This window comes from Nycticebus coucang, chromosome 10, assembly GCF_027406575.1.
Source record: "Nycticebus coucang isolate mNycCou1 chromosome 10, mNycCou1.pri, whole genome shotgun sequence".
NCBI lineage: Eukaryota > Metazoa > Chordata > Mammalia > Primates > Lorisidae > Nycticebus > Nycticebus coucang.
Window position 1 is genome coordinate 78,888,276 of NC_069789.1, and position 21,652 is coordinate 78,909,927.

The following is a 21,652-nucleotide window of genomic DNA, read 5'->3' on the forward strand; positions in this document are numbered from 1 at the left end:
TTTAATTCCTCATTGAACAAGTGTTACTTCAAGAACATTTGAAGTGCTGTGGGTCACTTTTAAGTCATACTCACTTCCTATTAAGCTCTTCAATCTCAAATGCTGTTTGATTTTCTCCTGCCAGTGTCTTCAAAAGCAGATTATATGCCTCAGTTGATGTATCATTAGCTGTCTTTGCCACTCGTACAATGTCATCAGCTTCTTGTTTATGGCTGTATAAATTAAAGTGAAAATAAGTCATGAAATAGAACCATATGATAGGAAAATCAGTAAAATTCAGATAATGCTTAACTTTATTATATATATGTATATATATATGTATATATATATTATATATATATATATTGAGCAGAGTTCTACAAATACTGGAATACATAATTAATTTGGGATTTTGCTCTCATTTCTGAGAGCAAAGTTTATAAAAAAAACTGAGTTTATAAAAAACAGCATTTTGTAAACTGAGATAGGGGTATTTTCCAAGAAAATTAATGGTATAAAATTTATAGGGGAAAATTTTTATAATTCTTCATAAAAACTATTTTAAAATACAATTATTTAAGAATAATTTACACATAAAACTATGTATGCTAGCAAGAAATCATTCATCTAGTCATGAACTTCAAACCTAATCTTTATTAACAACAATCTGCAAGTCTAGTTCAATGACTGTATAGCTTTGAACAGCTTTGACTATTCAGACTTTTCACATGCAACCTACTGGCAGGAAAAGAAACCCGACACCAAATGGCAAGAGGGACTCCAACCAAATAGTGGATATTAGCTGGGTAACTGCTAAGGTTTTTTTCCACATCCAAAGTTTCATATTACATTGTCACACTGTAGTATGGGTCTATTCTTTTTGGTATGATAAACTTTCATTCATTCATTCAAAATCCTTGTATGAGAATTTATGTCTGAGACCTAGTTTTCTTGGGAGCTTCCTATGATGTGTTGAGCTGTCTTCTTTTGGTAAGACAATCCAGCTATGAAACTGTGAATGTTCTGTGAACTAGATTATACAGCTCACACATTCATACTTACACAGAATAGAAAGAGACCACACATTAAAGCAAGAAACCAATGTAACTGCTCTAGACACTGAGGCTAAAATTCTAACCTCACCTTAGGCTTACTGAAGTATCTACATCCACAAGGTCTACTAACTATTCTACAAAACATTCAACACTTACTAAATACCTACTACATGCTGGGCACTGGGGCTTTGGTAATCAATAAAATACACTAAAATACCTGCCTTCATGGAGTCTACAGTTTAGAAATTTTATTTAAAAAAATCCTTACAACGTAATGCCCTGTACAATTTAAAAGTCTTCTAAAGAAATTACCTTATGCTTAATAAAAAAAGTCTTAAAAAAAAAAAAATCAAGAATGAAAATGGGCTGTTTTCTTTGGCTGATTTTTAAATGTACTGTGAGTTAGTAAATACTTTCTACTGAGATTTGAAAATTAAATATTTGTGTTAAAAAGATCAATTAGAAATATTTTTAAAATAATTAAATTGTACTGAGATTGTTAGCAATCTATTAAACTTTGAAGTTGAAAAATAAAAATGTTATGGTTTTGAGATACTCAAACCTAATTTTCAAAGTGAATATTCTAATTTCAAAGCATATAGTACCCATTATGTAAATTCTCATTCCACCCCCACCCCCACTCCTGTCTTCCCACCTCCCATGGGTGAGGGCTACAAAAAACAGTCCAGACTTTATCATTATGTAATACATCCATGTAATAAATCCGCACAGGTAACCCTAAATCTATAAAAATTTTTTAAGTAGTTTCAAAGTAAAAGGAAGAAAAGAGTAAATATAGATGTTAACATTTGAGAAAAGAGAACAATCTTGCAGAAGTGGGTTGTATGGAAAGTATTTATGGGTATGGGACATACAACACACACACACCATAAAGCAAGCTATGACCAAACCATTAACAGGGATGTAGAGGTTACCGTTCAGCAAGCTTTCGAGCCTCTTCTGCCAAAAGAGTCATGTTGTTTGGGTCCCCTGGAGACTCTGGCCGAGTAACTGACTGAAGAAGAAATAAATTACTTATTCTCCAAGGACTAAATTATTCAAATTTAATAAAGCAAGTGTCAAAAATAAATTATTATTATTGTTAGAGAGCAAAAAGAATACCTCTTATTTTCAGAGATCTTTACTTACTATCAGTCCCCCTGATTGCAGATTATTTCTATTTTCAGTAAAGGATAAAGGAAATTGCATAGTACCATAGAAGAAACACATTGCTAGAGAAAGAACCCAGACGCCCCTTGGTTTTTTTCCAGTTCATAATAACTGTTTCATGCCAACCATGAGCAATATGGCTTTCTTGCTCATATTGAGGGAAAATAAAAAGACACAAGGAGTCAATGCAGCTGAAGTACTCCACCACCAGTATCAGACTTAACAAATTACCTAGAGATTCCCCTGCTCCCCTCAGACCTTCACAATCACTCACCACATTGGCAGCAGCAACTCTGGCTTTCTCAAGTTCTCTGGATGCAATTTCAATCAACTGCTCTGTGTTCTCAACTCGGGCACGTGCTTGTTCAGCCAAGTTTCCAGTCTCTTCAATGGTATTTCGGATATTCTGTAAACGGCTAATTTGGCTGGACAGAGTGTTGTTCACTCTCTGGAGACGATCCATCAGGTTTTGGTCTACATCTGAAACGGTATTGCAGAAAAAGTCTGTAAATTATCTGAAAGGGACATGACGTCTCACATGAAATGAGGCCTGCATTTCTTTGTTCTTTCAAACACAGCCTCTTCCTGACACGTTTCCCCTGAGCCCATGGCTGGGCTATTCACTCTCATACTCTCTGCCCAGTAGGATCTTCACTGTTACAGCCCCACTGTTTTCTTGTCATGTACCTGTCTCTCCCACTTGACTGTGAGCTCTTCTTTCTTAATTATCACTGTATCATCAGTTCTTTTTTTTTTTGGCCAGGGCTGGGTTTGAACCCACCACCTCTGGCATATGGGACCGGCGCCCTACCCCTTTGAGCCACAGGCGCCGCCCGTATCATCAGTTCTTATGCAGTGGTTGGCAAATGTTTGATAGAAGATTGACTTTGATGGTCCAGCATATGCCACATGTAATCATAAATATATGATGTTAAAAATGCTGCCATAGCCGGGTGTTGTGGCTCATGCCTGTGATCCCAACACTTTGGGATGAGGTGGGGGACTGCTTGAGGCCAAGAGATGAGAGCAGCCTGAGCAACAGAAGGCTATATAGAGAGTAGCCTCTCTCTACAAAAAAAGAGAACAATTAATTGGGCATAGAGTCTCATGCCTGAATGCCCAGCTACTTGGCTGAGGTAAGAGGACTGCTTGAGTCCAAGAGCTTGGGGTTGCACTAAACCAGAGGTCCTCAAACTTTTTAAACAGGGGACCAGTTAACTGTCCCTCAGACCGTTGGAGGGCCGGACTATAGTTTAAAAAAAAATATGAACAAATTCTTATGCACACTGCATGTATCTTATTTTGAAGTAAAAAAACAAAACGGGAACAAATACAATCACACCGCCTCATGTGGAGTTTGAGGAACCCTGCACTAAGCTATGATGATGTCACTGTACTCTAGTCTGGGCAATAGAGACCCTGTCTCCAAAAAACAACAAGAAAAATGCTGTTAGCCCTGACAGCTGAACATTTTTCAAAACCTAGAAAAAACTAGGTTCAAAACAGATGTTAAAATATAGCAAATTAAACTCATGTTGTATTTTAAACTAAAAGGACTCCTGCTGCTACTCCCATGCCTCAGCAGTATCCATGTAACTCCTTTCGAACTGACCTCTACTTTTGAACAGTTCTTCAAATTATTCTTCAGTAATTATGTCCATTCAACTTAAACCACTTACTTGGATCCTAATAAATCAAAAGATAAATATAAACCCATGCAAATATAAGCCTGCCATTATTAAAACTCTCGCACATAATGAGGTTATTAATATATCAAGTAAATCCCATTCAAAAATGACCAGTTCTTATTTCAGCATGATCCCCAGTGTTGGGGTCTAAATATTCCAAGGAATGTAAAAAAGATAATAAGCATTCTTATAAAGACCAATAAAGATGAACATAGGTTTGGACAATAGCAACTTGGAAGCAGGGCCACAAACATATGTGTAAACATGATGTACCACACAATTCTTGCTTAAGTATACATAGTGGTCCTGCTTGGAGGATTACTTAAGCAATTCACCAATAATCTAAAGATTTTTAAGACAATATAAAGAGTAAAACAAGGTCATAAATTATTTTAGTTTTAGGAGGCCTAAGTGTTTAGAACAATGTAAGTTATAGTAGCTTCTTCCCTCAACCTTCAAGAATGTAATAGATATGATTTCTCTGTCTAGTTCGTTAGAGAAATAATATTATCTGAAAAGAGAGAGAGAATGTAACTGGTTCACTTTAAATACTTTCCAATTCCAAGGGCTTACTTGCAAGACCTAACTGCACCATATAATCTCCTTTCAAACCTGCAGAATAAACACAAGTTTAAACTACAAATGAATACTTAGGGATAGTCTTGAATCATTGCAGGAGACATTTTCATTCTTGGCTAGTTTGAATCTAAATAGGAAAGGTTGGCCAGGAACTCCATGACTCAGTTTTAGGGGTCACGAATTTTAATCCCAGCCCACTAAGATGCTCTTGGAGCTACCAGAAGGAGCAGTTCATAGGCTCCCCTCCCCATCCTTTCAGGTGGCTTGAGGGGAGGTATGATGGTCATGGCTCTTATCAGAGCTTCCATCCAACAGAATCACCTATTTGGGCACAGCAAGGTAAGTAGTAATTGTGGCTAAGGGAATTGCCTGTAGCTTGGGCTGTGCCCAGATGTTTGGAGCTCAGACAGGTGCCAATGCTGGCTTACCTTCCTTTCTTGCCCTTTGGCCTACTCCCATTGCTAGTGGTGCTGGCACCAGAGATGTGTGCCAAAACCAATCTCCCTACTGGAAAGATTGGTGTTAAGACTATAAACCCCACATTCAATTCTTTAATGTATATAGCAAGATAGATGTGAATCTGTTGTTTCAAGAAAAGGCATTAATAAAAAAATGTGTATACCACATTTTGCCACATCTAGCTGTTACTAGAAAGTAAACATCCTTAAAAAAAAAAAAAAACAACCCACTCATTTATGTAAAACATGAAAACTTTAAACTCTTCTTAATCTAAGTTTAAGACTTAAATGTAATAAAAAACAGAACAAACACACAAAACACCTAAAGTTAAAATAAGCTACTGACTTCTCATTTCACTTTTTCAATTTCAAAAGATTTACCTTATAGAATAATTTCTAGACTCTCATATAAAAATCAAACAAACTGGCCAACACCAGACACATCCAGTTCCTTCCTTTTCTACTTCAAAACTTTTATAGAATTGAAATTCCATATATTAGAGCTATTAACAGTTAAGTATTTACTTTTTGTTGACCTGACAGGAAGACTTCTTTATGTAACTCCAAATGGATACAGATACATAAAATCAACAGTGAAGTGATCACTGCCGTCCCAAACAATGCACATTTACTACCTATATATGTGATCACTTTTATCTGAGGGACAGAAATCCCCCAAACAAAAGCAACTTCAGCCTGATGGTGAGCACTTGGATAGCAGGAGCAGTGTCTTCTTCATCTTTTCATCACTGATGTTTAGACCAATGTAGTCCTTTCAATGTCGTTGTTAGGTTCTTAGAAAATACAACTTTAAGCAAAACGATGTACTGTTTGTGTATAATGAAACCTATTTACATAGATTAACTGATAAAAACAAAAGTTAAGTTCCTAGAACATAATGGTCACTATTTCACTTGAAGTAGTTACCTATCCACGATATTAATTGGGGACTTACTGAACTATAGACAGTAAGTGTAGAAAAGGACTTGTCTGAGTTTAAAAGAAAGCTTAATTCAGAGTAAGAAATAAAAACTTTAAAGTGATTAAAAATAGCAAATAGGGGCGGTGCCTGTGGCTCAGTGAGTAGGGCACTGGCCCCATATACCGAGGGTGGCGGGTTCGAACCCAGCCCTGGCCAAACTGCAACAAAAAAATAGCCAGGCGTTGTGGCAGGTGCCTGTAGTTCCAGCTACCCAGGAGGCCGAGGCAAGAGAATTGCCTAAGCCCAAGAGCTGGAGGTTGCTGTGAGCTGTAATGCCACAGCACTCTACTGAGGGTGACAAAGTGAGAAGGTCTCTAAAATAAACAAAATTTAAAAAGCAATGAATTATTTAAAACAACATTTCAAAAATTTTTTTTGTTTGTTTTTTGTTTTTGAGACAGAGTCTCCAGCTGTCACCCTGGGTAGAGTGCTGTGGCATCATAGCTCACAGAAATCTCCAACTCTTGGACTCAAGCTATCCTCTGGCTTTAGTTTTTCTATTTTTAGTAAAGATGAGGGTCTGGCTTTTTGCTCAGGCTGGTCTCGAACTTGTGAGCTTCAGCAATCCACTCGCCTCAGCCTCCCATAGTCAATTCAAAGTTTTAACAACTGTTTCTTCTAAAGTCAACGAACATAATGTTTTCTAAATCTTAACCTCTTCTCTGCTTATCATTAGTCTCGATAGATAATGTACAGAAGATTGATTTAATTGCAAAGGACTTTAAAAATGGAAATGATATATGAAACATATATTTTTCTATAAAGTTATCAGCACATTTGTTGGTTAATTAGAAAATTCCTAAGTAGGCACTAATTTATAATGTTTATTTCTGCAAACACCAAGTGATACATATTCAATAGCTAGTAGCTCAGGCAATACTTAAAAACCATAATTTTCCCTATGAGAATCCTTTCTAAGAAAAAAAGCCATGTATTAAACAAATTCTTATTCACTAGAATGATAGAAAATCAAAGTTCAAATTTTCTACTTAAAAATACCACATAAAAAAATGCATGCCTTTAAACATTTTTTAAAACTGTTTTAAAACACCTTGTCCTAGAACAGATTTATAAAATACTTGAAATTCTAGTATCTAATAGATTTTGATGTGTTGGAAAATCACCTTATGCTTACTATATCATAAAGCATTAAAAGTTGACAGGCTGTCTTTTGAAATACTGAGTTAAAATTAAAATAATTTATATTCTATGAGTAGTTTAACAATTGAGGATGAATTTTATAAAACCATACTAATTAACCTTGAATCAGAAATCACCTCTGAAAATCAGCTCGTCTTATGGAAGTTCCCACTGTTCAATCACAATGTACCTTTGACATCCTGGGCTTCACGAAGGAGGTCCATAACCTCCCTCTCTGCCTCCTTCAATCTATCCTCGAAGGCTTGATCTGTCACCACCTCTTCTCCAGTTCCAAGGTTTGCCATTAGATTCTCTAACTCCTGAAGCTTTACTCGATGATCAGCAACCTAAACATTACAAAGGAAGAGAAGGAAAGATATAACCCACAAGCACTCTGGAAGAACCCAACCTGGCCCCCTGCAGGCTCACAGGAACACTCTATGATATGTAAGTCTATGCACTGTATGTATGTCCACTTTTGACTAGATGACATGGGTAGTTTTTCTTTATTTCTCTGGCTTCAAAAGAAAACTTTTGACTTCAAAAGAACATTCCTTTGACTTTAAACACTAAGTGCTGACGATTCTTGAGCTCTGACTTTCCCCCTGAGTGTCAGATTACCTTCCTGATGCCTCCACTCAATCCTCAGATAGCTATCTGAAACTTAACATCCAAAATTATACCTCTTGGGTCTTCCCTGAATAATCCCCATCTCAGTAAGGCCTCCAGCTACCTTAGCAAAAAACCCAAGACTCATCCTTGATTTTTCTCTTTCCCTGTCCTGCCCCGAACATGCATGTTTATCCAACCCAACTGCGCCTTCCCCCTCTGCCCTATTGCTAACCATCATTCTTCACATAGCAGAGTGTTTCTCTTAAAATATAAACTAAACTTCAGGGCAGTGCCTGTGGCTCAAAGGAGTAGGGCGCCAGCCCCATATGCCGGAGGTGGTGGGTTCAAACCCAGCCCTGGCCAAAAAATGAAAAAAAAAAAAAAAAAATATATATATATATATATAAGTGTGTGTATATATATATAAGTGTGTATATATATATATATAAGTGTGTATATATATATATATATATACACACTGAACTTCTTAGCTTTCAAGAGTTTCTTCAAAGCATCTCCGTTAGATTTAAAATAAAACCTAAACTCTTACATGTCAACGTGGCCCTAATATAACCTGTCCCTACAAACCTCTCCAGTCTTACCACAAACCACCCCCTTCCTCACTCAGCAGGCTCCCATCACTATCCAGCTTATAGACCTCTGTACACCATGTTCCTTCTGACTGGAACAACTTGCCATTACTTTTCACCTGGCCCACTCCTTCTTATCCTTAGGATCTCATCTTAAATGAATTTCCTAAGAGAGGCCTTCTTTTTCTTTTTGAGACAGAGTCTCAGTCTGTTGCCCTTGGTAGAGTGCTGTGGCGTCACAGCTCACAGCAACCTCAAACTCTTTGGGCTTAAGCAATTCTCTTGTCTCAGCCTCCTGAGTAGCTGAGCTACAGGTACCCGCAACAACACCCAGCTATTTTTTGGTTGCAGTTGTCATTGTTGTTTAGCAGGCCCAGGCTGGGCTCGAACCCACCAGCCTTGGTGCATGTGGCTGACACCCTACTCACTGAGCTGTGGGCGCCAAGCCAAGAGAGGCCTTCTCTAAAGCCATTCCCCCCAGTTACTCTTCATTTCTACTCTGTCTGGCACTTATCTCAGTATTTCCTTTGTTTGTATGTTCACTTTTTACTAAGAGTGCCCACATCTATGTTGTTGGCCATTTTTCCTCTAGAGCTTAGTGTACAGTAAGTCTCCATTCAAAGTTTGCTGAATGAAAGCAAGTGTGCATTGCTGACAGCTTACCTTATCTTTTACCAACCGGTAACAAGCCGGACATTCCTGGCAGCCAGGCCAAGACCTATTATAGAAATAGTTCTCTTCACATTGGTCACAGCGATGGCCCACAAAGCCTTCTCTGCATTCACAGCGACCATCACCTTTGCACTGGAGTGAAAGAGACCCCTCAGGATGACAGTCACAGGCTGCAGAATAAGGGGAAAATAACACATAGTATGCAAAAGAAGGAAGAGTGAATTTTATTTCAACTCGGATATAAGTTGACTACACTATCATTCTAAGTACACATTTTTTCTTTTGAAAAATAGGCCAATTTATGACATTTTAAATGATTAAGTTTAACAGAGAAAACAGACATTTTAAAGTAAAAATAAGCTTTAAAGTAAAATGTGCATCCTCTGGGGCACATTTAATGTTACTTAGTAATTACAGAAGTCACTTTATCTCTCCACTATATATTTCTCTAAGGAACTACAAAACCCAAATACTAATGGTTCTTTTGCATTATTTTATAGTTTATTTACTCATTTTTGTTCTCTGAACTGAGTCAATGATTTATGCTACATTCTACAGGAGAAAGGAAGGAATTCCGAAAGCAAAAATCCAATCTGTTCTGAAGCCTAATTTCAGGCACTTGTTTATGCCAAGGAGAAGCAGATGTTTATATGTAACCATATCAAAAGGGTCTCAAGGGTGGGAAGCAACTGCAGCCAGTAAGTCAACAAACACATGGTGAACAGAATCCTTCACTGTTTCATTATCTGCACTAAGAATGTGATCAATAAAAAAGTTACATTAAGCACAGTGGGAAAGCTCAGTAATCAAAGGGGTATTTTTTCCTTGGAAAAATAAAAGATTAATAAAAGGAAGTATCACAAACACTATGAAGAAAACAAATAAGGTGGTTGCAAAGAAATCAGAGAAGCCCTTGATTGCCAAAGTTTTAGGAAAAAAATAGCATTCATTGAATAAAGCATCTATGATGAAATAGGGACAGACCTGCTTATAAGTAAGGTAGCTACACTGAGGCTATCAAAGTCCTTTCTGGACTTATGAGACTAAGTGAAATCAGGGAAAACTTAAAGAGTTGTATGCCACCAAACCCCTTACGTTTGCAGCCTTCGGGTCCAAACCCAAAGTGGTTGACCTCACAGCGTTCGCAGTGCTGACCGGTGATGCCAGGCTGGCACTCACACTGGCCAGTGCGAATGTCACACTGCCCATCAGTGGAACCCAAAGCATGGCAGTCACACCTGAAAATGAACACAGGGCATTTCTCAGATATGAAAAAGAGACCAGAAGCAAAACTTTTTTTTCAGCACAGCACTGATGTAGTATGTACAGAAAACTATATGTAAAGGGTTAGCAAGCCCCTGAGGTTCCAATAATTTTCATGAGTACTATTTGCAATCTCTTTTTCTAACCTAACTGCTACCAGTGACTCTCCAACTTGGCACTGTATGGGCACTGACTAGGAGCTTTGAAAACAGGAATTTCTGGGCTACAACCTTGGAGGATTTGCTTCTAATTCCTTGGAAAGGGCCTCATAATATTTTTAAAATGCTGCCCAGGTGATTCTGACAAGGGGCCACTGTGCTCCACTCCCATCTTCCATTAGTTCACTTATAATTCTCTAGTATTTCCCCTAAAGGTACCTTGCCTATATTAGGCATTCAAACAGTTTATGAATAAACTCAAACTAATTAAGCATAACTGATAAAAATTCATTTCTTACAGCTCGGTGTCTGTGGCTCAAGAGGCTAGGGTGCCAGCCACATACACCGGAGCTGGTGGGTTCAAATCCAGCCCGGACCTACTAAGCAATGACAACTACAACCAAAAAATAGCTGGGCATTGTGGCAGGCGCCTATGGTCCCAGCTACTTGGGAGGCTGAGGCAGGAGAATTGCTTAAGCCCAGGAGCTTGAGGTTGCTATGAGCTGTGAAGCCATGGCACTCTACCCAGGGCAACAGCTTGAGACTGTCTCAAAAAAAAAAAATACATTTCTTATAAAAAGCAGTGACTGCTTCCACCAAAGGCACCCCTGTCTCACCTCTTGCAGCCTTGTCCACTCTGCAGGTTGTAGAATCCAGGGTTGCAGGAGCCACAGTCCCGACCAGTCACGTGAGGCAGACATTCACATTGCCCAGTCACGGGGTTACAGCTGCTCTGCTGCTTCACTGTCCCATACGGGTTGCAACTGCAGGCTAAGGCAGGAAGACAGAGACAGCAAAAGATACAAGTCACCTGAGAGAGATACTAAATATAAACAATTCCAAGGCTGTAGACTTTTTAAACTTGTGTTGTTCCAGTAAGGTAGCCACTGGGCGTGTGGCCATTGGGCACTTTCAATGAGGCTGGCTAGTCTAAACTGAGATATGCTATAAATATGAGCTATACATTGAATTTTGAGGACTTAGTGTAGATAAAAGAACATATTTCATTAATAATTTTTCACTGATTACTTGTTAAAATGATAGTATGTTAGATATATTAGATTAAGTAGAATGTATTAGAATTGATTTTACCAGTTCTTTTTATGTGTTTAATATGATGACTAGAAAATTTTACATTGTGTTAAGTGGTTTGCACTAAACAACCCTAAGTATTTAAAGAGACACACACAAATTCTCAGAATAAAAGAATCTGATCAATAGCTGATTACCTCTGCATTTGTCTGCTGGATTGGGAGCCAGGGGATTTCCATAAAACCCATCTTTGCATCGGTCACAATAGAAACCAGCAGTGTTATAGATGCATTTCAGGCATTCTCCTGTTAAGCGATTGCAATTCCCAACTGCATTGGGATCGATATTGTCATTGCACTGGCACGGGCGGCAGAGCCTCACAGGGCCATTCCTACCCAGAGGGTCTCCAAAGTAGCCATCATCACAGAGTTCACATCTCTTACCTGCGGATGACACAATCTGATGTTATGAAAGAAAGGTCTTAGACATTTCTGGAACGCTACTACAGGTTAAAAACAGTTTACCGTAATCATCAGTTGCAAATGACATGATGCAGTGGAGGGCAGAGCACCACCAATGGGTGACAGCCCTGGTATTGGCCAGACCAGCACAGTGATCTTGAACACATCTCTATTTCCTCATTGGAAAGGAAAACCTGATTTGCCTACTTCATTTTTTTTTTTTTTTTTTTTTTTTTTTTTTGTAGAGACAGAGTCTCACTTTACGGCCCTCGGTAGAGTGCCGTGGCCTCACACAGCTCACAGCAACCTCCAACTCCTGGGCTTAAGCGATTCTCCTGCCTCAGCCTCCCGAGCAGCTGGGACTACAGGCGCCCGCCACAACGCCCGGCTATTTTTTGGTTGCAGTTTGGCCGGGGCCGGGTTTGAACCCGCCACCCTCGGTATATGGGGCCGGCGCCTTACTGACTGAGCCACAGGCGCCGCCCTTGCCTACTTCATTTTAATTGTTTTGACAATCAACCAAAATCATGTATTATAGGTGCTCTGTAAATCAATCAGGCCAAACCTCTCCAGTAAACCTCTCCAGTCTTAAAGGATGGCACACTGATATATATTGTTTGGATAGAAGATAGTAAAAAGATGAAGTGCCACTCTAAATACACTTGTTGTATGTCTTCCATACAACCGGGTATGTAGGATCATTCTCTTAGAACATGAAAAGCATGTGGTAAACCCTTGTTGATTAGTGTTAACTGGTGTAGAATCAGAACATGTTAGACGAGAACTTAGAAATCATCAACTGCCACCTGCTTCTTTTGCAGCTTAGAGAAGACAGAGGATAAGTAACTTTCCCACAACCAAGTGACAGGAAGAGAAGCAGAGCTAGAATCAGGGCGCTTTCCACCGTATGAAAATCACTGCCCCTCATTCTTCCTTTTCTATTTTCCCACCATTTTAGTTCAAGTCGAGCTCTTGGTATCCTCATAGCCTACAGGGCCTGAATTAGCCTAACATTTGTGGAGAGTAAGAGATTTTCTTGTTTATTCATTCAACACATACTTTTTGAGAATCTGCTGCTGCTATGTACCAGCACTGTTCTAGGTCATCAGGATGATGTTAACAAAGTTGACAAGTTCTCTGCTTATGCTGCAGTCAGTGGAAACCAATACATAGACAAATAAACAAGACTTTTTTTCCGATAAGAATAACCATGAAAAATTTAAACAAAACAGAACAACATAATAAAGTGAGGGTGAGGGCTACTTTAGATTGGGTGGTTAAAGAAAGTGTCTGAAAGAGACATTGGGATGGCTCCAGAAAGACAAAGAAACTAGCCATGATAATATCCAAGGGATGAGTGTTTCAGAAAAACAAGATGAGCCATGAAAGCAGTGAGACTCAATGCATGTAGCACCATGTAGGTCACAGTAAGGGATATGGACTTAAATTTAAGTGACACAAAAAGATATTGGAGGGTTTTAAACACATACTCCTGCATGTGTTTAAAAAATGTATTCGTATTTGAGATGCATTTTTTAAAGTATTCTGGCTTCCATGTGGAGAATGGATGATAAGGTATAAGTGAAGCTACAAAATCAATTAGTAATTCTAGGTCGGAGGCCAACAGTCGTCTGAACCAGGGTGGTGGTAGTGGAGTTGGTGAAAAGTGGTCAGATCTGAGGAAGAATCAATAAGACTGACTGATTGTTTTGGGGGAAATGAAAGAAAAAAGAATCATGTATATGCCCTAAGGTCTTAGCTTGAGCAACCAGGTTAATGGTAGCATATTTACCCAGATGAACAAGAGTGGGGAAGGAATAGACTGGAGGCTGGAGAAAAAGGGAGAAAAATCAAAGATTAACTTGGATTTGCTTAAATTTGAGATTACTGAAGCTGTAGGAATTAAAATCACAGCAGAACATAGTCCATATGTTCAAATTAGCATGACTTGAGGACAGTTGAATGAAGGTACTATTTAGAAGCATGGGCAGAGTGTAGGGAAACCACAGGGAGAGTGCAGCACCTGGGACAGGCTCCATAACCCAAGCCCCAAGGGGTGGGGGCAGTTACCAGCACCTAAAGTTAGAACAGCTGCTCAGAGCAGGCCTACTGCCAAGAGCTGAGAACTCTGATTTGGGGTCATGAACCCAGAGGACCCCACAGAAACGGAGCCTTGGAATAGACACTCTGCCCCCATCCTCTTTCTCTGTGATCTCCTGTATGTGCTTCCTGCTTCTGAACTCAAGTAGAGCCTGATTTGACATATTAAAGTGCACACAGCTCTCATCGGGGTAGACAAAGGTAAACAGCAGATGATGAGGGGCAGCAGAAGGCTTCTAGCCCACTACCCAAGTGGAGGTGGAAGGAGAAGTCAGAGCTGAAGATGCAGACTGTACTACCACAGGCATAGAAAGGCTTTTGAAGTGTGAAGCAAGAGGAGAAAATGTCTGGAGCAAAGGGAACAGAAGAGTCCAGTATTGCAAAAGACTGGGTAAGATGAGAACTAAGCTGAACAGAAAATGTAGTTGGGCGGAGGAGGGGAAGAAACAGGACATTGGATAAGATAAGAAGCTAGGATGTCGCAGTCTCTTAGCAGGTAGACTCTCACCCAAGATCCACCTCCAAATCAGGATTAAAACAGGCTTTTAGCTTTGCTTTTCATCAGATTATTTAGCTATTCTCAATATGATCCTTATTTTAAAAGTTTTGATCCTTTTGAATAAAAACTTAACAAAACTAAATTCTGGTAGAAAAGCTCACTCCAGAATACTCTTTGCAGCTAAAGCTAGTTTATGCTTTTGTTTTAAAGTCTAAGATCTAGGTTCAAATCCCAGCTGTACCACTCATGACTTTGGGCAAGTGAGATACTTTTCTTAGCCTTTGTTCTCCTTATCTTTCCTTTGGGAAAGGTGTTCTCCCTTCTCACCTAACACTTTATGTATGTTCTTTTATCTGAATTAACCATACTGCATTAGAATTAGGTTTCCCTTTGTAATTTTAGCGTCTGAAGAATAGGGACTATTTCTTATTCATTTTGTATTCCTAAAGATATGCACTTAAATTTGTTGGAGGAAAAAAATAGGATTATTAGTATTTCTTTACCTCAAAAGACTGTTTTAAAGATTAAATTACATGTAAAAGCAGACCAGGCATAAAGATCTCAGTGGCTATCAGTATTTGTTCCTAATTTCTGACAGTCTTCTAAACGAGGAATATCTTACTTCATATCTGCAACTTCTATTCATTTATTCAGCAAATATTTATATTCATTCAACAAATACCCATGCCTAACACTGTTTTAGGTGCTCTGGTTTATGCACAAGTGAATCTGCCTTGGGCTCAGATTTGTACTTGGTGCTGGGTCAGTGGAGAGGGGAAAAGATGGTACGTTTTGATGTTTCCTAATAATTAAAGGCTATTTTTATAAGCAATAAGTAATTCAAATTATGAGCTCATATTTGTTTCATTTTATTTCTAATGTTTTTTATTTTCATGCTCTATAGCAGTATCTTTTGAACAAGAAGCTTGTACTAGAGTCAAAGTCTGTACCTGAAATGCAACCTGAACCTCTTGGCTTAGAGGCAAAGTCAGTTAAAAAAGGAGACTCTCTACCAGAAAGCTGTAGTGTCCTCAAGAAGTCAGCACAGGCAGCTCTTGGAGGAGCCCAGAGAAATATAGCTTATGTTCTTATGAAAAGAAAAGAAACACCCAGAATGGGAACAGAAGCCTATACAAAGCTCTCTTTCTCTAAATATGTTTCCCCCACGTTCCCAACTAAATGTGATAGACTATGCCATACGGAAAGAACTATTTAGAGAAAGAATTTAAAGAATTTAAAAGTTACCACTTTATATAAAGAATCCCAGGAAAGCCCCACAAACTAAAATTTGAGGTTCTCATCTTAAGGGAGAGAATATATTATAGTGATCATTATATCTTTGGAGCCAGACTACCTGGGTTGAAATCCCAGCTCAACCAAGGACTAGCCTTGCAGCCTTAATTAATGTAACATCCCTGTGCCTCAGTCTTCTTAGGCGGGAATAAAAGCAGAACATACCTCATAAGGATTCATGAGGCAGTACATGTAAAGTGCTTAGAATGGTACCTGGCCATAAATACTCAATTCAGATCAGCTATTATTAGTTAAATGATAACCATTTGATGAATCCATAATTAACCTGTTTCCTATAAACTTTGCCTATGAAACCCATAATCACTAAACCAAACAAAAACTAAAAAACCACTAAAACCCCATTGCCCCAGGTCTTCTTATAGGATGGAACGCTGAAAGTCAATGACAAGAGCAGACATACCAGTGGTGCCAGTAGGACAGTTGGTGCAAACCACCTCCTTTGTCTTGGGGACAACAGCACAACTTGAGCCCCCAGGACATGGACAGGGTTGGCAATCAGAGGAGGCGCCCACAGTCGAATCTCCATAGTAACCATCACTACACTTCTCACAGTGGGGCCCAGCTGTATTGTCTCTGCAGTTACAAACACCTATTTGGAGAGTAAGTGTGAGAGAACAGGCAAATGTATAAATAAACAAGACAATGAGCTTTTCCTACCCAGCTGCTAAAGAGAAGTTAGGTCCAGCAACTGCCAAAGACCACCTCACCTGTCTCAGGGTCACAGGTCTCACTGTGTCCATTGCAGACACACAGCACACATGGACTGTATGGTCCAAGGCTTGGAGTTTCTCTTCTATAACCCGAGAGGCACATCTCACAAAACTGCCCTCCATATCCCACTGGACAGGTGCAGGACTCCACCCAAGTCGCAGGGACCCCAGGCCCAGGGCGAGCACTTGTCAGGGTGACATCATCCAAATATCCAGCACCTGTGTACAGCATGGAAAGGAAATGCACTAAATGGGCTGTTTTCCAAAATCTTGTGAAAAGTCAGTAACACTAAAATGTAGACAGACCACAATTTCAGAGAATTAGATGAAATTCCAGACATTATCTTAATTCACCCATTGGAGAAAGTAGTAAGAAAAGAGCATTTAGAACAATCATGTGGTACCATGTGCTAGGTACCTGGAGCAGTGGTATAGCTAATTCATATTTTCATACACACATAGTGATTTTTCAGATTTTACAGTTCTCTCAGTTACTAATGTGAAAATAAAAAGCACTGGACAATCATTTGGGGCAAAAAGAGAAATGAATACGAGCATAGGGGAAAAGAAGAGTGTAAGTCTATAGCCATTAAAACCAGTGTTTTTGTTCTTTTGCCACAAAAGCAGACACTGATTATAGAGTTCAATGATAAGGAAGTAGGAAAAGTACTTGTTAAAAGGTAATACTCAGGTTATATTTTTTGCCCTCCACAAAACAGCAAAAAAACAAGTTCCAACACCCAGGGCTACTTCTTACAAAACTGAGTTATTCCGAAACCTTTATCCATTTGTCACAGTGCCTTCCCATTTCTGTAACAGAGGAAACTTTATGTTGGCTTAGACCAATGGCTCATTCAAGCCAGTGGTGCCCTCGATGCATAAATGGAAACATCCCATGGGAGAGGCAGGCCTCCATACTATCACCATGTTTTCCTAGTCTCTTCCAGTCTTATGCTTAAGATGTATCTTTCCCCATGTTATGAAATACCACTTGGTGTGTACAGAATTAGAAAGCTGATCACCTAAGGCTAAAGGACATCTCTTCTATTACTGCCTTAAACTTATCTTTTAATATGTTTCTGCACTTTTTGCCCAGCGAGATCAGTATTTATGTCTTTACTGGGTAATGTATTTCCAACACTAAACACTCCCCATCCTAAAAATACTCTTTGTTTAATCTTGTTCCTACTCTCAAATTATAGTCTCTTTTCTTTCTCTACAGCTAAACTTCTTAAAACAATGTTCTTTCTTTTTTTTTAACCTTCAAATTACCTTTTAAAGTACTGCATTCTAACTTTAGTTTCAATACTTCTTTAAAAAGAAAAATACAAAAACTCACCAATAATTCCTAAATCATACCATCCAAAACCCAATGGTGCTATTTTCCTAAACCTTTTGTTTTTCTTCCTTAGAATTCTTTTTCTTCTTTGGGTCACAGGGCATGGACCTTAACTATGTTTCCAGGATTCCTTTCTTTTTCTCCTTCTATATCTTCTGTCATATTTCCAAGTTTATAAATTATTGCCCATATGCTGACAACCTTCTAAACCTAGACCTCTACTCCTAATCTCTTTCTAAGCCCCAGATCCATATTTCTAACTATTTACGAGACATTTTAATCTGGATATTCATGCAGGACTCTCCAAAGTCAACACATCCCAGCTGCTGATGCCACTCCAATGCCATGCCAACATTGTAATGTCACCTCCCCAAACAGCTATAGATTAAGAAAAAGGTCCTCATTTAAAAATTTTTTTAAACAGAAAAAATTTAATTCAATTTAATTCAATAATTTATCATTTTTAATAATTTAGCCAATGGTTCAAAGTGCTTGGTTATTTTATAGCACAAAATAAAAATAAATGAAAATAAGCAACTTGAACCAGTAGAATTATAATTAGGCTTTTGAGAAAATCTATTTATATACAATATAACCTCAATTAGCTTATTAATTATAAAACAATACTATTTACTAACATTAGCAAATTTTCCCACTAGGTCCTTGAAAGTAGTTAAAAAATGCATTGTTTTTATATATAATTGATGTATAATGTGGTCATTTACACACTTCTCCATGTTACTATATTATAAGAGAGAAAATTCTGCATTATCACAGATCCTTCTAACTAATCATCTTCTTAAATAACTCTCTAAATTATATTACAACTTACTTCTTTCGCTATATGTCCCACGGATCTTGATAGATGTCAAATTGTTTAGGAGCTTCTGAAATTCAAAAGGGGTAAGAGTAGGTCTCCAGGGGTAATCTGTCGCTTCATGGAGCCTGGAAAGAAAGAAAGGGCCATATTAACCTATGTACGGATTATTCTGGATGTTGAGAAAGCATTTCTTATTCACTAATGCTACCAACAATGCAATGCTGACAATCTAATCAAATAAAAAATGAGACTACTGATTTGATAGTACAATTGGAAAAGGTAAACAAAAGAAAGCTTCCTTTTACAAAGTCACCATGGTAACCCAGAAGTCTTTTTCTTTCTTCTTTTCCTCCATTCTCCTTTTTCCTCTGTTCCTCCTTTCCTCCCTTCCTGTCTTCCTTCTTTCTTTTGTGTAAGTTTTTCTTAACATACACAACTTGATGGCTCGGCGCCTATAGCTCAAGCAGCTAAGCCACCAACCACATACACCAGAGCTGGCAGGTTCGAATCCAGCCCAGGCCTGCCAAACAACAATGACAACTATAACCAAAAAAACAGCTGGGCGTTGTGGTGGGTGCCTGTAGTCCCAGCTACTTGGGAGGGTGAGGCAAGAGAATTGCTTAAGCCCAGGAGTTGGAGGTTGCTGGGAGCTGTGATGCCACAGCACTCTACCCAGGGTAACAGCTTGAGGCTCCGTCTCAAAAAAAATAAAAATTCTTAAAAAACAAACAAACAAACATACACAACTTGAGGCCAGATAAGCTTAGATAAAAAAAAAAAGTTCAGATCCTGTTTGTGTCTGATTTTACAAAGAAGGCTATCTTACCTGAAGACATACTTCACAGTGGTCTCACTCGGGTAGGAATTGCCCTGAGCAATCAAAGGCACAGATACTCTTAAGCCAGCTCCCTCAAGCACAAGGTCCTCAGCAGAGAGGCGGGTATCTCGTCTGTCCACGCGAAAGGAGAAGGTGAGGTTCTGACCATAACTCAAGAGCTGTTTGCCCAAGAACTTTGCTGAAATGAGGACCCATGAGGGGCAAGAACATGAGATTTGAGACTAAATCGAAGTACACAGTAAATCAGAGTATTTTCTAGCCTTACTCACCGGGAGCAATGAAGTATCTAGGAAAGTAGCTATCTGAGATCACGGCAATATCTTGCCTCTCAGAGGACCACTCAAGAGATGCTTCAGAGCCATCTCTTTGTTCCACACGCCACCCATCCTCATCTGCAGGCAGACAATGAAAACATAAGCACTATTACACTGTAAACATCTTGAATGCAGGTACTCTATATACCACAAAAATGTGTAAGATCACACACCTGTGTACAGAAAGTCACAAATAAAAGTTTTTGAATAAATGAACCCTACAGCACTCCCTAAATATGCTATACCCTCAAGCTGTTTTGACATTATTACTATTTATATAACATTTGTATTCACTATTCATTATGGTAAATTCTAAAACCATAAAAATGTTTTCATTAAATTAAAAGGCCAAAACAAGAAAAATTATGCATATTAAATACCAAGAAGTAGTGCCACCATCAAAAAGCTCTCAAAGAGCTACTGATTTTAAATATGTGTGTGTGTGTGTGTGTGTGTGTGTGTGTGTGTAGAGAGAGAGAGTCTCACAGTTCTAGGGGTTTGGGGAACGAGGTCAAAATTACCAATCTGAAAGGTAGAGGAGATAGAATAAACACTGTAGCCGATGGCATTTGTACACACAGAAGAATGTCCAAAGCAGAAGCATGGTGTACAACCCCTAGGATTAGATGACTCCAGATTAAAATATCCAGGTTTGCATCTAAAAAAGATCAAGACACAATCAGTTACTTTGTTTAACTCGAAATACAATAACAGAGAAAATACAATACAGCTAGAGAGAAGAATGGGCTACCTTTCACAATTGAAGCCTTCCACATTGTCTTTGCAAACGCATCTTCCTGTTTCAACATTGCATTCATCTATGCTGCCAGAAGGATTACAAGAGCATGGCCTATTCAATGGAAAATGGAATAAAACAGAGAAGAGAGAAAAGAAATATCACCCTTAAAGTCAAGCTTTTGTATTACATGTTGATTTTAAAAAGCAAACACATATAGAACCAAATGAATCCTAAAGTCATTTTTACATTTGCACTTAGTTTCAGTCTAAGATATGAACCAAACCCCTCAGACTCATCATTACAACTAGTCTTGAATCTTGCTAACAACTGTTATGGGTAAAATGTTCACAATGCCGTCAACAAGCCACAAGAACTAGTATTATGAATTGAGCTGAAAATCCTTCTTCTGGTCTTAAAAACATTTACCTGCATCCTGCCTCAGTGAGAGAATGGAATCCAGGTTGGCAACGGTCACACTTATCCCCCATCACTCCTGCCTTACAGCTGCATCTGCCATAACTATCACACTGCGTGCTCAGAGAACCTACAATGTAAAGAGCTCATTGTCAACCACAAATCCAGACAGATATGAAAGTTAAATCAATACATGGAACAAAGATAATTGGTAACTAAATGCAATGCCTGAGAACCAATATGTAACCTCTAGATGGTAACAGAGAGAAAAAAGATCAAATTTAAAATCAGAACTCTCTCAAAATCAAACTCTTTTAAGCCATATTTTAATTTTCCAGATAGACTCTACGACAAATCTGGTCATCAATGATGAAAAACACAAATAATTCTGCACCCAACAGTACACGGGCACATAAGACCAGTCACTTCTCTGTGAGCCAGCATAGCTCTGTGAAGTCCATGTCTAGAATTTAAATATATATAAGCATGAACAACAAAAATAAAGATCAAACTCTTAAAAGAATAGGATGGTGTGGACTCAGAATGCTGTGGACTCTGGACACATGTTAATACATGAAAATGGCTCAGCTCTCTAAGGAGATGAGACTAAACAAAATCATTAACAAGGAAGAACTCCTAAACAGTTAACCTTTTACAATCAAAGTTCAAATGGTCTCTATGATCTGGTTGCTAATTATTTATAAAACCATTACTCAGCATCCCCTA

The 21,652-nt window shown here is 38.6% G+C and overlaps 1 protein-coding gene across 1 annotated transcript in view; it reads right to left on the reverse strand.

The window, feature by feature from the left end:
• LAMC1 (laminin subunit gamma 1) overlaps positions 1–21,652 on the reverse strand; it is a 134,857-nt gene that overhangs the window by 12,574 nt on the left and 100,631 nt on the right. Inside the window, exons 6-21 of the mRNA XM_053605886.1 lie at positions 20,939–21,056; positions 20,525–20,623; positions 20,295–20,431; positions 19,729–19,851; positions 19,448–19,637; positions 18,634–18,746; positions 16,460–16,681; positions 16,153–16,341; positions 11,576–11,821; positions 10,964–11,117; positions 10,021–10,163; positions 8,917–9,095; positions 7,242–7,398; positions 2,479–2,684; positions 1,970–2,049; positions 75–212 (exon numbers count right to left, since the gene is read on the reverse strand). Coding sequence (XP_053461861.1) covers positions 75–212; positions 1,970–2,049; positions 2,479–2,684; positions 7,242–7,398; positions 8,917–9,095; positions 10,021–10,163; positions 10,964–11,117; positions 11,576–11,821; positions 16,153–16,341; positions 16,460–16,681; positions 18,634–18,746; positions 19,448–19,637; positions 19,729–19,851; positions 20,295–20,431; positions 20,525–20,623; positions 20,939–21,056 — 2,494 coding nt within the window. The remainder of the gene's footprint in view (positions 1–74; positions 213–1,969; positions 2,050–2,478; positions 2,685–7,241; positions 7,399–8,916; positions 9,096–10,020; positions 10,164–10,963; positions 11,118–11,575; positions 11,822–16,152; positions 16,342–16,459; positions 16,682–18,633; positions 18,747–19,447; positions 19,638–19,728; positions 19,852–20,294; positions 20,432–20,524; positions 20,624–20,938; positions 21,057–21,652) is intronic.